At 37.4% G+C, this 14,904-nt stretch overlaps 1 protein-coding gene across 10 annotated transcripts in view; it reads right to left on the reverse strand.

The window, feature by feature from the left end:
* CENPJ (centromere protein J) overlaps positions 1-14,904 on the reverse strand; it is a 61,635-nt gene that overhangs the window by 3,315 nt on the left and 43,416 nt on the right. For all 10 annotated transcript variants that reach the window (XM_047873517.1, XM_047873481.1, XM_047873487.1 and 7 more), the window contains 6 exons: positions 14,128-14,212; positions 5,594-5,658; positions 4,984-5,103; positions 1,840-1,980; positions 1,433-1,517; positions 1,010-1,130 (listed from right to left, as the gene is read on the reverse strand). In XM_047873517.1, coding sequence (XP_047729473.1) covers positions 1,010-1,130; positions 1,433-1,517; positions 1,840-1,980; positions 4,984-5,103; positions 5,594-5,658; positions 14,128-14,212 — 617 coding nt within the window. The remainder of the gene's footprint in view (positions 1-1,009; positions 1,131-1,432; positions 1,518-1,839; positions 1,981-4,983; positions 5,104-5,593; positions 5,659-14,127; positions 14,213-14,904) is intronic.

Here is a 14,904-nt window from a genome sequence, read left to right on the forward strand (position 1 = left end):
CCCCCACTCGTGCTCTGTCTCTGTCTCAAAAATAAACATAAAAAAAAATTTTTTTTAAATTGTTGGAAAATGAACAGATGAGTACATGGAGGTTTTCATATTTTCTTTTTATTACAGAAAATTTCAAACATAAGACTTAAAAAAAAAAAAGATGGAAGTCTCTGAAATTGTTCAGAGTATAATGTACAGATAAAATTTTTCGCAAATTTTAGAAGACATTGGTATTTATTTGGTTGAGCAGCAGAGAAAGTTTCGAACCATATTCAGGAAAAACACTGCATAAGAAGTTGCTACATTATTTGAATTAGCGTTTACTTTTTTTTTTTTTGCTGTGTCACAGAATTCAAGTTAGTTAAATGCATGCACACTCTAGGAGAGGAGGGTGCAAACTAAAGTAGGACAGTGAACTTGACAAACCTTCAGCACAGTGAGCACAAGAAACTCTGTATTATGGATTGAAGACGTCACTAGGAAGAATTCTCTAACTTCAAGAAATGTAACACTCAGAAGGATAAAGAGGTTGTTATTTTAAAAAATTGAGTCAGGGAGGCCAGGGAAGTAAAATGCTAATCAGGCTGGGACAGGGAGATCCAGCAAATCAAAATATAAGCCAGAGAAGAAATAAACAGTCTAATTCAAATACTGCTGCCATTGTTTGGTTATTCTTAAATACTGGGCAGCTTTCCTTCTTTGTGTCTTATTCACTGTTTTCCAGTTTCACCAAATTTAATTCTGTACAAATACTTGCCATTCCCCTTTTGTCATGTGCTATACAGACCTCCTTTAAGTTTCTGTAGAGTATATATTAGAACCTATACGTCTCTAACGAGATATAAACTCCAAAATGCTGAAAACTCTTCACCTGGTCTCAAAGTGTGTATCTGTGCTCAGTGCTAAACTCACAAACATTCTGAATGACTTATACAAATGTTTTAAGACTTTCAAAATTCACTTGGAAATAGAAGTTGAAAATTGACAAATCTAGAAGCAAATTTAACAGCTATCATACCTTTGTACTCTTACAATTGTACCATCTGGAAAAATACTTTCTTCTTGTCCATCGGGAAATAGGTTTTTGATCGTCTGGTCAGGAAACGTGATTTCTTTTCTCCCGTTTGGGAAGTGTTTTTCTGTTTAAAAAAAATTACTATAAATATTTTTATTTATTTTATTTTTCTGGTTTTTTTTTTAAAGTTTATTCAGTTTTTAGAGAGACAGCGTGAGCAGTGGAAGGGCAGAGAGGGGAGGACAGAGGATGCAAAGCAGGCTCTGTGCTAACAGCAGCGAGCCTGATGTAGGGCTTGAACTCACGAACTGTGAGATCATGGCCTGAGCTGAGGTTAGATGCTCAACTGACTCAGCTACACAGGTGCCCCTTACTTTTTTTTAAAAGGAAACCATTTAATTAAGAAAGGGCAGAACAAATTTTTACCTATTTGTCCACTTGAGAAATGTAAGACTTCTAGACCTTCTGGGTAAGTAGTGTGAGTGGTCTGGGCAGATGCATAGTAGTAGATCTGTAAAGACACAAAGTCAGTATGCTTTTTCTCTGGAGATGTTTGTTTTTTTGTTTTTTTGTTTTTTAATTTAACGTTTATTCATTATTAAGAGACAGACACAGAGCGTGAGCAGGGGAGGGGTGGAGAGAGAGGGAGACACGGAATCTGAAGCAGGCTCCAGGCTCCGAGCTGTCAGCACAGAGCCCAACGCGGAACTCGAACTCACAAACCGTGAGATCATGACCTGAGCCGAAGTCGTTACCTGACCAACGGAGCCACCCAGGTGCCCCTCTCTGGAAATGTTTAAGCCATGTAGAAAAACACTGCTATGTAAACCTACCACTCTCTCATCTGGCATGACTTGCTTCACATCACCATTAAAGAAAGTGACGGTGACAGTCTTCCCATCTGCACTCACTTCTTTTCGAGTTCCATTTGGAAACAATATAACATGGCACCCATTCTTATAAACCTTTTCTATCTACAAAAAAAGAGAAACAAGATTATCAATATGACAGATTTCCTCCTGAGACCAGATGATAAAAATGTCCCTAACTCTTTTCCAAATTGACTACTTTGATATCTCTCATAATACAAGCAACATTGTCACAAAAGGAGAAAAGTTAATAAACTCCCAAGTATCAACACACCACCATTCTTATGTCACCTATTCTACCAAAACCAACTCATTTTTTGCTGAATTTTCTTTTTTTAGAGTATAGTTGACTGTACACAATATTAGTGTCAGGTGTACAACATAGTGATCTTACAAGTCTATCCATTCTGCTCTGCTCACTTGTGGCTTTCCCATCGGTCTCCCAACTATTACAATATCATCAACTATATTCCCTGTGCTGCACCTTTCATCCCCATCCCCATGATTTATTCATTCCCTAACTGGAAGCCTGTTTTTCCCACTCCCCTTGACCCATTTTGTCCATCCCCCGACCCCTTCCCCTCTGGCAACCATCAGTTTATTCTCTGTATTTATAGGTCTGATTCTGCTTTTGGTTTATTTATTTAATTTTTTAGATTCCACATGAGTGAAATCATATGATACTCAGTCTGACTTATACCATCCAGGTCCATCCATGTGGTTGCAGATGGCAAGATCACATCCTTTTTATGGCTGTGTGATATTCCTCTGTGTGTGTGTGATATTCCTCTGTGTGATATTCCTCTGACACATACACACACACATCTTCCTTATCCATTTATTAATGTACACTTAGTTTGCTTCCATAAATTGGCTACTGTAAATAATGCTGCAGTAAACATAGGGGCACATACATCTTTTCAAATTCAGGTCTTCGTTTTCTTTGGGTAAATATCCAGTAGTGGAATTACTGGATCATACAGTATTTCTATTTTAAACTTTTTTAGGAACCTCCGTACTGTTTCCACAGTGACTGCACCACTTTGCATTCCCATCAACAGTGTACAAAAGGGTTCGTTTTTCCCCACATCCTCATTAACACTTTTTTGTCTTTTATTTCAGGCATTCTGACAGGTGTAAAGTGATATCTCCTTGTGGTTTTGATTTGCATTTCCCTGACAGTGATGATGAGCATCTTTTCATGTGTCATCAGTATGTCGTCTTCGGAAAAATGCATTCACATCCTCTGCCCATTTTTTAACTGGATTATTTGTTGTTTGGGTGTTGAGTCGTATAAGTTCTTCATATATTTTGGATATTAACACCTTATCAGATATATAATTTGCAAATACCTTCTCCCATTCAGTAAGTTGCCTTTTGTTTTGTTATTGGTTCTCTTTGCTGTGTGCAAATGCTGTGTGCAAAAGCTTTTTATTTTGGTGTAGTCCCAATAGTTTATTTTTGCTTTTGTTTCTCTTGTCTTAAGAGACATATCTGGAAAAATGTTGCTATGTCCAATGTCGAAGAAAGTACCGCCTGTGTTCTCTTCAAGTACTTTTATAGTTTTAGGTCTCACATTTAGGTCTTTAATCCATTTTGAGTTTGTTTTTATGTATGGTATAAATAAGTGGCCCAGTTTCATTCTTTGCTGGTAGCTGTCCAGTTTTCCTAACGCCATTTATTGAAGAGACTATCTTTTCCCCATTGGATATTCTAGCCTCATTTGTCAAGATTAACTGACCGTATAAGTATGGGTTTATTTCTGGGCTGTCTATTCGGTCCCATTGATCTAGGTGTCTATTTTTGTAACAAACTAATTCCTTCATCATGGTATAACCTCCATGCTGTTTTCTCTGAATTCATGAAAAAGACTTTTTACAGTTTATTTGATCAAAACAGGGTCACATACAACACTTGATATATGTCTTAAATCTCAACCTTTAACAGTCCCTGCCCTGCCCCTTTTTAATGATAATTACTTATTAAAGGACCTGGGTCATTAACCATATAAAATTTCCCACACTCTGGAATTGGTTGACTGCTTTCCCATTATGGTGTCATCTAACATGTTCTCATATATCCTTATACTTCCTGGAAACAAACTAGTAGTTACATCTAGAGGTGTGATTAAATTCTGGTTGAATTATTCTGACAAGAATACTCTCTAGGAACTGATGAGAGCTGCTTATAGCTACACATTCAGAAGGCAATCCCCTGCTGTCCTCATGAACTCAAGACCATCTGAGTCACATTAGTTAGATCTGCCATGAAGCCCCATCAACCTGTCATCCATGGGTTCATGGTTTTTCATGACTACTGCCCAGAACCTGTATTTCAATTAGAGATTGCAAAGTGATGATTCTCAAGTTTTCTCATTCCTTTTCCATTTATTAGCTAGAATTCTTCTTAAAAAAAACACCTTTTCCTGTACCAACTCTGCTTTAGTATAACAAATTACTGGTGGGAAAGTCTAACTACTTCCTTTGACTATTGTTATTTTGTCCTTTCTCACTCCTCAAGACTAGCAGTGAATTTTGGCTTTATCATTTCAATTAAAATGGGTCAAATTAAGGTATTCAGAAAAGTACATTTTCTATAAACCTGAGGAAAAACTACCTCATTCCCTCCCTGCTAACAAACCCTGTTTATGTCCCCCTTCCCTTTTCATTCTTGCTTCTAGCTGGAACACTAAGCCAGGTGATTTCCTGCTCAAAACCTTTCCTAAGCACAAGAATAAAACTGTGCAGCTAGAGATGGACAGAAAGGCTGCAGGAAGGATAAGGCCTAGAACAGAGGCTTTTAAAAAGTACCAAAGATTACAAAGGCTTTTTAGCTATGTTTAGAGAAAGAACAGAGTTTAAACAAAGAACTGTATTCCCTCCTTTGCTGTATCCCTAAACTAGAAAGGGCAACTAAATGCCTGTGTGTGTCTAGCATTTTTAGGAGTCCAAAGACTCAAGCTAAGGTCACACCCCAAGGAACTAAAGTTCGTAAGGTCCCTCAGTGGTCTTGAAGATCAATTATTTTAGAATCTTAAGTGTTCCAATTCTACTTTAACCTATACTTATTTCTTATAATACTCATTATTTAAAAAAAAAAAAGTTTAACCTTTCCATCAGGATGACTGATTTCTCCCTGGATTTCTTCTTTTTCCTCTTTTTTGTCATCCTTTTTATATTTGGGATCTGAAAGGTCCACTGATTCAGGGGGCTCCCTGGGTGAGGCAGTCTGTAAGGACAAAAGGCTCTCTTTCATCTGTCATAAAGGACATGTAATAACATTTCAAGCAGCTAAAATTTACATTTATTTCCGAATGCCAGATTCTCCTATTATAGGATTTGACAGCTAGCATTTGGTGTTTATAAAAAACATTTACAGGGCGCCTGGGTGGCTTAGTCGGTTAAGCGTCAGACTTCGGCTCAGGTCATGATCTCACAGTTCTTGGGTTCAAGCCCCACATCGGGCTCTGTGCTGACAGCTTAGAGCCTGGAGCCTGCTTCAAATTCTATGCCTCCCTCTTTCTGCTCCTCCCCCACTCATGCTCTGTCTCTCTCTCCTTCAAAAATAAATAAAAACATTAAAAAATAAAAAATAAAAAAAACATTTACAATGTTAGGTAAAAAACCTTTATAAATGGTTTAGAAACTTAAGTCAGTTAACTAAGCAGTTTCAAGCCTGAGTAATCTATGTTTAAATATATAAAAATATAGAGATTTACTTGTCCCTTATCCAAATTGCCTAAGTCACGAGGAGGCACAGTCTTGGATCTTCGAGATGGATTACCTGTTAGAATATAATTGTCGGAGTTAGTTTTCATATTTAATTGAAAGTTTTAAATTTACTTAATATTATGGTCAAATATTTCCTTAGTTCATATCCTTTTGTGAACTACTATCCTTTACCCATCAGCTAAGGAAGTCTTAATATTTTTCTTTACTAATTCATAGGAGTTCATTATAGAACTTCAAATATTTATTCAGGCACTTAAGTCCAGTGTGACCCAAGAAAGACAAGGACAATATCCACCTTCTGAGAATTTACAATCTGGAGGAACAGACAGGTGCTCAACTAACCTAACAGATGAATCCAAAGGTATTTTGGAGCTAATCACAAGGACTTTAGTTAGAGGTTAGATGTAGGGTAGATATAATAGAGGCATCCAAGAATACATCTCGAATTTTGCTTGACAAAATAACTGGGTATTAAAATCCAGACCTAATTGCTGTGGTTTAAACTGTTTAGGTTATGACCAGCACACCAATCATATACTATATTAGTAATACATACGTTATAGAATAAGTGTATACACATATACACACACTCACCAACAACAAATTAAGGTGAATTTTAAAAAATATACTGACATTCTAATATTTTTTTCCTATGATGCCCAAGGGGAGGGTGGGTGATGGGCATTGAGGAGGGCACCTGTTGGGATGAGCACTGGGTGTTGTATGGAAAACAGTGTGACAATAAATTTCATATTAAAAAAAAACAAAAAAACCATGCCCAAAATTTGCAAGTTTGTTTCAAGTACGTGCCACTGGATGCTACACAGAGAGCACACTAAAGAACAGAAGCAGAGTCCATTCAGGCAGTTGGCGGGCATCTGAGAAGGCTTGTGCAGTACCCAGGGAGACAGAAATGTTCTGACTGCACTGTGTTAAATCACTGATAGGTTCCAAAGAGCTGGGTTTCATATGGTTCAACCTAATTAATCAATTCAGAAACTATCAACATCAGAAGGATTAGTTTAGAGATCCCTGGGAGTGCATTTTGGCTTGGGCAAACGGGTAGATGGTAGATGGTTCTGGGGACGAGAGGAATGCTCTGTTTTGATGTGATAAACGAAGAACAATTGCCGGTACCTTACTTACATGTGCAAAGTAAGCTCTGTTGGACCTCACTCCTAAATGTTTTAACCATCCTCCATAGAAAAGACTAATATCCCCATTTTAGAGGTAAGGAAAACGAGGCTGAGGTTAAATAATGTACCAAAGTTGTCAGCTAATAAAGCAAACCAGGATTCAATCCTATGAAGCTTAATTCTTCTCTCAAGCTGTTCATGAGCAGGAACTGGAAGCCTCTAAGCAAAGACCCACTGAGAGGACCAGGACACATGAGCAGGACATGGAGCTCTGACTCCTGAGTCTGTGTTCACTACTTTGAGTATAAATATACCTTATAAAATTACATGTCTTATAAAAGTTGGGACAGATTAAATTATTTAATAAACAGTGCTGGAATAGCTAGATATAGACAATATAGGAGGATAGGTTTATGACCGCAAGATAGGGAAGACTTAAGAAGCACCACCCGTAAAGTAAAAAAACTGAAATTCAACAACATTAAGAATCTTGGGAATTGTGGGTAACTGTAAGGTACCATCAAGCATCATGGCAGTATAAGTCATTCCTTTTTTCCTTCCCTTTTTAAACAACTAATTAGACATCTATAACCAAATGAAAGTACCTCAGCACCTCACACCAAGGGATCTGGGAGCTTTCCTGCCCACCTGGGCATCCAAAAATAGGACCTCAGTAAGGGATGCATATCCAAGGGAGTTAGTGAACCTGCCCGTCCCCATTCACCATGACTGGAAAAGAAACCCAGAGAGCACAAACCTTGGTGGATACTCACAGACAAAAGAGAATTTGCAGAAGTCTAGTCCACCCTGAGGGGAGATTCCAACATGCCACTGGAACAGGACAGCGATGAGTTTGGATGCAGAGAGGGAGGAACTTGCCAGAGCTGCTCCCCTCCCCAGGGAGACGCAGCATGCTAAGTTGTTTGGCAGTGGCAGTAACAACCTCTCCAAAGGAAGTGATAGCAAAGCAAAAGCAACAAGTGACTGCCCAGCTAGGCCAGTTACATGGGTTGTGGCTAAAGAAACATCTGTCTCCAACAGCACCCAGATCTCTGAGGAGAGATCCCCATGACTTGGAGAAGGAAAGAGAAAGGGAAGGAAGCATACTAGAATATCAAAGGTCATTACAGGAATGTTGTTCCTGCTGTCTGCTTCAGCACTTCAACATGAAGTCCAGAGCCAACAAGCCTCTGGTAGTACCCCACTCAGGCCCACAGGCACCCCCAAAGCCCAAGTGCTAAACCCACACCTCTCCTAACTCTGCTACCAGCTCCTTATGTGCCCTCCCAACTACAACCAAAGAGCAAGATTCAGTAAACAGGGAGCATGCTCAGAAAATAGGCCACAGTTGGTGAGCAGGGGAATAACTACAAATTTGGGCCATTTTACCACCTTCTGGAATACAGAAGAATGGTTTCTAACAGCTAGACTGGTGAACTATAAAAACCAAAGAAATCATAAAAACTAAGAAGGTATCTGCTATTTCAAATGGGAAAGCAGAAGTCCATAGCTACAAACAGTATAAAAAATTAAGGAAACATGGCATCACAAAAAGAAACTAATAGGTTTCTAGCAACAAAACTCAAAGGCATGAAATACCACATCTGATAAAGAATTCAAAATTGCTCTTGTGAAGAAATTCAACAAGTTACAAGAAAACTCAAAGACAATTCCATGACGTCATGGAATAAAATTAATGAACAGGAGTTCTTTACAAAACAGACTGAAATTATAAACAAAAACCAAACAAATTCTGGACCTGAAGAATTCAACAAATGAGATGAAGATGCAATAGAAAGCATCTGTAGCAGAGCAGAACACATGGAAGAGAAAATAAGTGACTTGGAGGACAGGAATATAGAAATAACAACAGAAGAGGCATAGGAACTAAGATGAAGAAAGAGTGAGGAAAGCCAACAAGAGCTATGAGATTCCACCAGAGAGCCAAATATTGGAAGAATTGGGGTTCCACAAGAAGAGAAGGGACAGAGAGTTTATTTAAAGAAACCATAGCTGAGGAGCACCTGGGTGGCTCAGTTGGTTAAGCATCCAATCTTGGCTCAGGTCATGATCTCATTGTTTGTGAGTTCAAGCCCCACATCAGGCTCTGTACTGACAGGTCAGAGCCTGGAGCCTGCTTCAGATTCTGAGTCTCCCTGTCTCTGTGGCCCTCCGCCACTTGTGCTTGCTCGCTCTCTCTCTCTCTCTCTCTCAGAAATAATAAATGAATAAACTTTAAAAAATAAAATACAGAAATAAGAGCTGAGAACCTGTCAAACATGGACAAGGACTTGAACAAACAAGTCCATGAAACTAATAGGACACCCTATTACCTTAATGCAAGACCTTCTCCAAGATACATTATAATGAAACTGTGAAAAATTAATCACAAAGAAGAATCTTAAAGGCAGCCAGGAGAAGAAGAAGAAAAAAAAAAGGTAACATACAAACCCCCCCCCCCCCCAAAAAAAACCCCAAGACAAACCAAATGAGGCTACCAGTGGATTTCTCAGCAGAAACTCTACAGGCCTGGAGACAGTGGAATGACATATTCAAAGTGATGAAAGATAAAAATTGCCAGCCAAGAATATTATATCCAGGAAAATTATCCTTCAGATATGAAGGAGAAATAAAGGCTTTCTCAGATAAACAAAAGCAGAGGGAGTTTAATCACCTGCTGTGTAAGAAATGCTGAAAACAACTCTTCAAGCTGAAACAAAAAGATGCTAATCAGCATCATGAAAACATGTAAAAGCAAACAACACAATGGTAAAGATGAAAAATTTATAATCAGGGGCGCCTGGGTGGCTCAGTCAGTTGAGCATCCGACTTCGGCTCAGGTCATGATCTCACAGTTCGTGGGTTCGAGCCCCGCGTCGGGCTCTGTGCTGACAGCTCAGAGCCTGGAGCCTGCTTCCGATTCTGTGCCTCCCTCTCTCCCTCTGCCCCTCCCCTGCTCATGCTCTGTCTCTCTGCCTCTCAAAAATAAAGAAACGTAATAAAAAAATAAAAAAAAAAAAGAAAAATTTATAATCAAATACAGAAAACTCCAAATCTACAATAAGATGGTGTATTAACCACTTAACTATAGTATAAAGGTTAAAGGAAAAGAACATTAAATAACTATCACTCAGTGGTGAAAAGCTAAAAGTTTTTCTTTGGAGATTAGGAAAAAGACAAAGATGCCTACTTTTACCACTTTTATTCAACATAAAATTGGAAGTCCTAGCCACAGCCATTAGGCAAGAAAAATAAAAAGCATCCAAATTTATCCAATTTGAATTAGAAGCAAAAGTTTCACTATTTGCAGATGATGTACTAAATATAGAAAACCCTAACGACTCAACCAAAAAATCTATTAGAACTAATAAATGTTGTTGTAAAGTTATAGGATACAAAAATTAACAAAGAAACCAGCTGAATTTCTATGCACTAATAACAAGCTATCAGAAAGAGAAATTTAAGAAAACAATTCCATGTTACATCAACAAGAATAAAATATCTAGGAATAAATTTATCCAAGGAGGTGAAAAACCTATAGTCTGAAAACTGTAAGACTGATAAAAGAAATTGAAGATGACACAAATAAATGGAAAGATACATTATACTTCCGGGAAGAATTAAAATGTTCATACTACCCAAAGCAATCTACAGATTCAGTGCAATCCCCATCAAAATACCAAAGACATTTTTCACAAAACAAAGAATGCTAAAATTTCTATAGAACCACAAAAGACCCCAAATAGCCAAAGCAATCCTAAGAAAAAAGAACAAAGCTGGAGGCATCACAATTGCTGGTTTCAAACTATACTGCTAAACTAGAGTAATTAAAACAGTATGGTACTGGCGTAAAAAAGGACACACAGACCCATGGAATAGAACAGAAAGCCCAGAATTAAACCCTCACATATACAATCAGTTAATATTCAACAAAGGAGCCAAGAACACTCAACGAGGAAAGATAGTCTCTTCAACCAATGATGTGAAAACCGAACACATGCAGAAAAGTAAAATTGGATCTCTTTTTAGACCATTCATAAAATTAATTTGAAATGGATTAAAGACTTAAACATAAAACCTGATACCATAAAACTTCTAGAGGAGAACACGGAAGTAATCCCTTGACATGGGTCTTGGCAATGATTTCTTGGATATGACACCATAAGCACAAGCAACAAAAGCAAAAATCAACAAATCAAAAATCAAAAGCTTCTGCACAACAAAAGAAACAATTGACAAAATGAAAAGGCAACACACAGAATGGGAGAAAACTTTTGCAGAGTTAATATCCAAAATACAGAAAAACTCATATAACTCAATAACAAAATAATGTAACTGAAAAATGGGCAAAATTAAATAAGCATTTTTCCAAAGAAGACATACAAATGACCAACAGTACATGAAAAGATGTTCAACTTCACTAATCATCTAGGAACTGCAAATCAAAACCACAAGATATCACTTCACACTTGCCAGAAAAGCTATCATCAAGAAGACGAGACGTAACAAGTATTAGCAAGGATGTGGAGAAAAGGAAATCCTTATGCACTGTTGGTGGGCATATAAACTGGTTCATCCACTATGGAAGTTCCTCAAAAAAATAAAAATAGATCTACCATATGATCCAGCAATGCCACTTCTGAGTACATACTCAAAGGAAATAAAAACAGGATATTGAAGCCTATGTTTACTGCAGCATTACTCACAATAGCCAAGATATGGAAACAACCTAAGTGCCCCTCAATGTATGAATAAAGATGTGATATAGATACACAACAGAATATTATTTTGCCATGAGAAAGAAAGATATACTGCTATTTGCAATAACATGGATGGACCTTGGGGACATTATGCTAAGTGAGGTAAGTCAGACAGAGACAGACAAATATTGTATGATATCACTTACAAGTGGAATCTAAAGAAGCCAAACTTGTAAAACAAGAGTGAAACCATGGTTACCAGGGAGGGGGAGTTTGGTGGATAGGGGAGATGTTGTTTAAAGGTACAAACTTGCAACAAGTAGTAAATAAGTCCTAGAACAGTATAGTGAATATAGGTAATATTGTATTATAATGAACAATTTGGCTAAGAAACTAGATCTTAAACTCTTCAACCATTAAAAAGATATAATAACTAGGTGTGCCTGGGTGGCTCAGTCGGTTAAGCGTCCAACTTCGGCTCAGGTCATGATCTCATGGTTGGTGGGTTCGAGCCCCACATCAGGCTCTTTGCTGACAGCTCAGGGCCTAGAGCCTGCTATGGATTCTGTGTCTCCCTCTCTCTCTGCCCCTCCCCTGCTCACGCTCTCTCATAAATAAATGAACGTTAAAAAACTTTTTTTAAAGATATAATTATGTGATATGATAGAGGTATTAATTATCACTACACTGGCAATCATAATATATAAATACATATATCAACATTATTATATACCTTAAATTTATACAATGTTGTATGTCAAATACATTTTCAATTAAAAAAAGGAAAACAGTTTTGGTTCACCAAAAGATATCATAAAGAGTAAAAAGGCAGGCCACAGACTGGAAGAAGATATTTGCAATGTGTGTAACTCTTAAATGATTACAACGGAGGGAGGGGAAATCCCCCCACAAACCAATAACGAAAAAGACAACACCACAGAATGAGTAAAAGACCTGATCAATTTTTCTCATAGAGGGAATCTAAATAGGTAATAAACATAGGCAATGGTATTTAACATATTTAGTAATCCCAGTAATGCAAATCAAAACTATGATGAGATAGTTTTCATCCATACCAGACTGGCAAAAATTGAAGTCTGACAATACCAAGTATCAACAAGGTGTGGAGCAGTGCAAGCACTTACATTACTTTGCTGGTTAGGCAGTAAAATCATTTTGGAAAATGTCTTGGCAAAATCTATGAGTGTTAAAGACATTCTTACTGATTACCCAGTAATTGCAGTATGTGCCCTAGAGAAATGAATGTAACCAGAGACGTTTACGAATGTTCACAGCATCACTGTTTAACATCCCAAACTTAAAAAAAATTTAACCATCAACAGGTTAATTTTAATATATTCATAAACATTCAAACTGCCTTGCAGGAAAATTAGTGAACTAGAGTTGCAGATCAACATGACTCTCAAAAACAATGTACAGTAAAAGACAACAGAATACATACAGCATAACTATTCAGAAAGTTCAAAAAGCATTTTTGTAGGACTGCACTTATAAGAGTAGAAACTACACAGATAGGGAATGTAATATGATCATGGAGGTGAGAGCTCTGGGGTGCTGTTACTCTCTTTATCTTGCTGGTATTTATCCAAGTATTTCCTTTACAACCATCAAGCTGCATATGTTATATCCACTTTTGTAAATTCAATTCATGAAAATAATTTCTAAAAATTCCTGGTAAATTAAAAATCTAGTTGTGAAAACAAAAGTTAATGAGAGAAAATATATATTTGTGGCCTAAGGATTGAGAAGGATTTCTTAAAGTCATAAAAAAAGATGGATAAATTCCATATTAAAAGGAAAAACATGTATATAAAAAACACAAACCGAAAGCTAAACCCGGACTGGGAAAAGATCGTGGCAGTGTTTGTAACTGAGAAAGGATTGGTACGCAGAATAACTTCAATAAAGAGAAGCCACTCCCTAAAAAGTTTTAAATGGGCAAAAGAAATGAACAGGCAATAAACAAAAGAGGAAACCCAAATGTCCATTAAATATACAAAAGGATGCTCACATGACCTTACCAGGAATCAGAGAAATGCATATTAAAATTACACTAACCCACCATTTCATGCCCATCTGACTGGCCACAGTCTTAAAGTCCGACCAGGTCAAGGGTTGGTAGGCACAAAAAGCATACTCTGCTGACAGCAAAAAAACTGGCAGAGCCACTTTGCAGAGCAAAGGGAAAATCTCCTCCAGTAGCACAAACCTGGTATGACCCAGCATCCTACTCTTGATATGTATCCTGGAGAAACTCACATGACAGATATTTTCTTCAGCCTTATTCATTCTATTGACACACTGGGGGAAAACATGAAGTTCATCAACAGGAAAACTCAATTGTGCAAATATATATGGAATCTGTATAGCTATTAAAATCAACAAACTAGAGTTTTATATGTATTAATGTGGGTATCAAAATATTGAGAGAAAAAAGCAAATTGTAGAGGGATACATAGAAACAATACTATATTGATTTATGAACATAATGTAGTAAAAGAATGAAAAACAAGCAAAGGAATGTTGTCAGGGTGGAAGTAAGTTGGGGAGAATACATAGGGGCTTCAATGATATTTTACAATGTTTTACTTCTTATATTAGGTGTAAATTCTCTATTCTTTAAATTCCTAATATATTTTGTAAAAATATCATGCAACTTCTTACCTTGTGTTGGCAAATGGTTTTTCTTGTATTTTTCTACCTGGGTTCCTGAAGAAATCTGACTCTTTTGTAATCGAACTGATGAATTCTATAGTATGAGATAATTTTGAATATAAAATTAGTGCTTGTCTACATATTAGTACAATGAATGAAACTAAAACTCAGCTTGCAAGGAGAATGGCTTAAGTTTGTTTATGTTGTTTTCATTTATCATCACTACAGGTCAGAGTGAACAAGCTATTATTTATGAATGTACTATATACACACACACAGACACACACACCACCTTTGGAAAAACAGATGGCCCTGAACAACGCTGTGGGGGTTAGGGGCACTGATCCCCGAAGCAGTTGAAAATCCATGTACAACTTTGGACTACCTCAAAATGTGACTACTAATAGCCTACTGTTGACGAGAAGCCTTACTAACAGTATAAACAGATTAGCACATATTTTTATGTCATATGTATTATACACCATATTCTTTTTTTTTTTTAAGTAGGCACCACACCCAGTGTGGAGCCCAGTGCAGGGCTTGAACTCAACCCTGAGATTAAGAGTCAGACGCTTAACTGAGTGAGCCACCCATGTGCCCTATGTATTGTATTCTTACAATAAAGTTAGCTAGAGAAAAGAAAATGTTATTAAGAAAGTCATACACTCAGGGGCACCTGAGTGGCTCAGTCGGTTGAGCCTTCGACTTCGGCTCAGGTAATGATCTCCTGGTTCATGAGTTGAAGCCCCACATCAGGCTCGCAGGTGTCAATGCAGTTGTCCCCCT

This window comes from Prionailurus viverrinus, chromosome A1 (assembly GCF_022837055.1).
Source record: "Prionailurus viverrinus isolate Anna chromosome A1, UM_Priviv_1.0, whole genome shotgun sequence".
NCBI classification, from domain to species: Eukaryota; Metazoa; Chordata; class Mammalia; order Carnivora; family Felidae; genus Prionailurus; species Prionailurus viverrinus.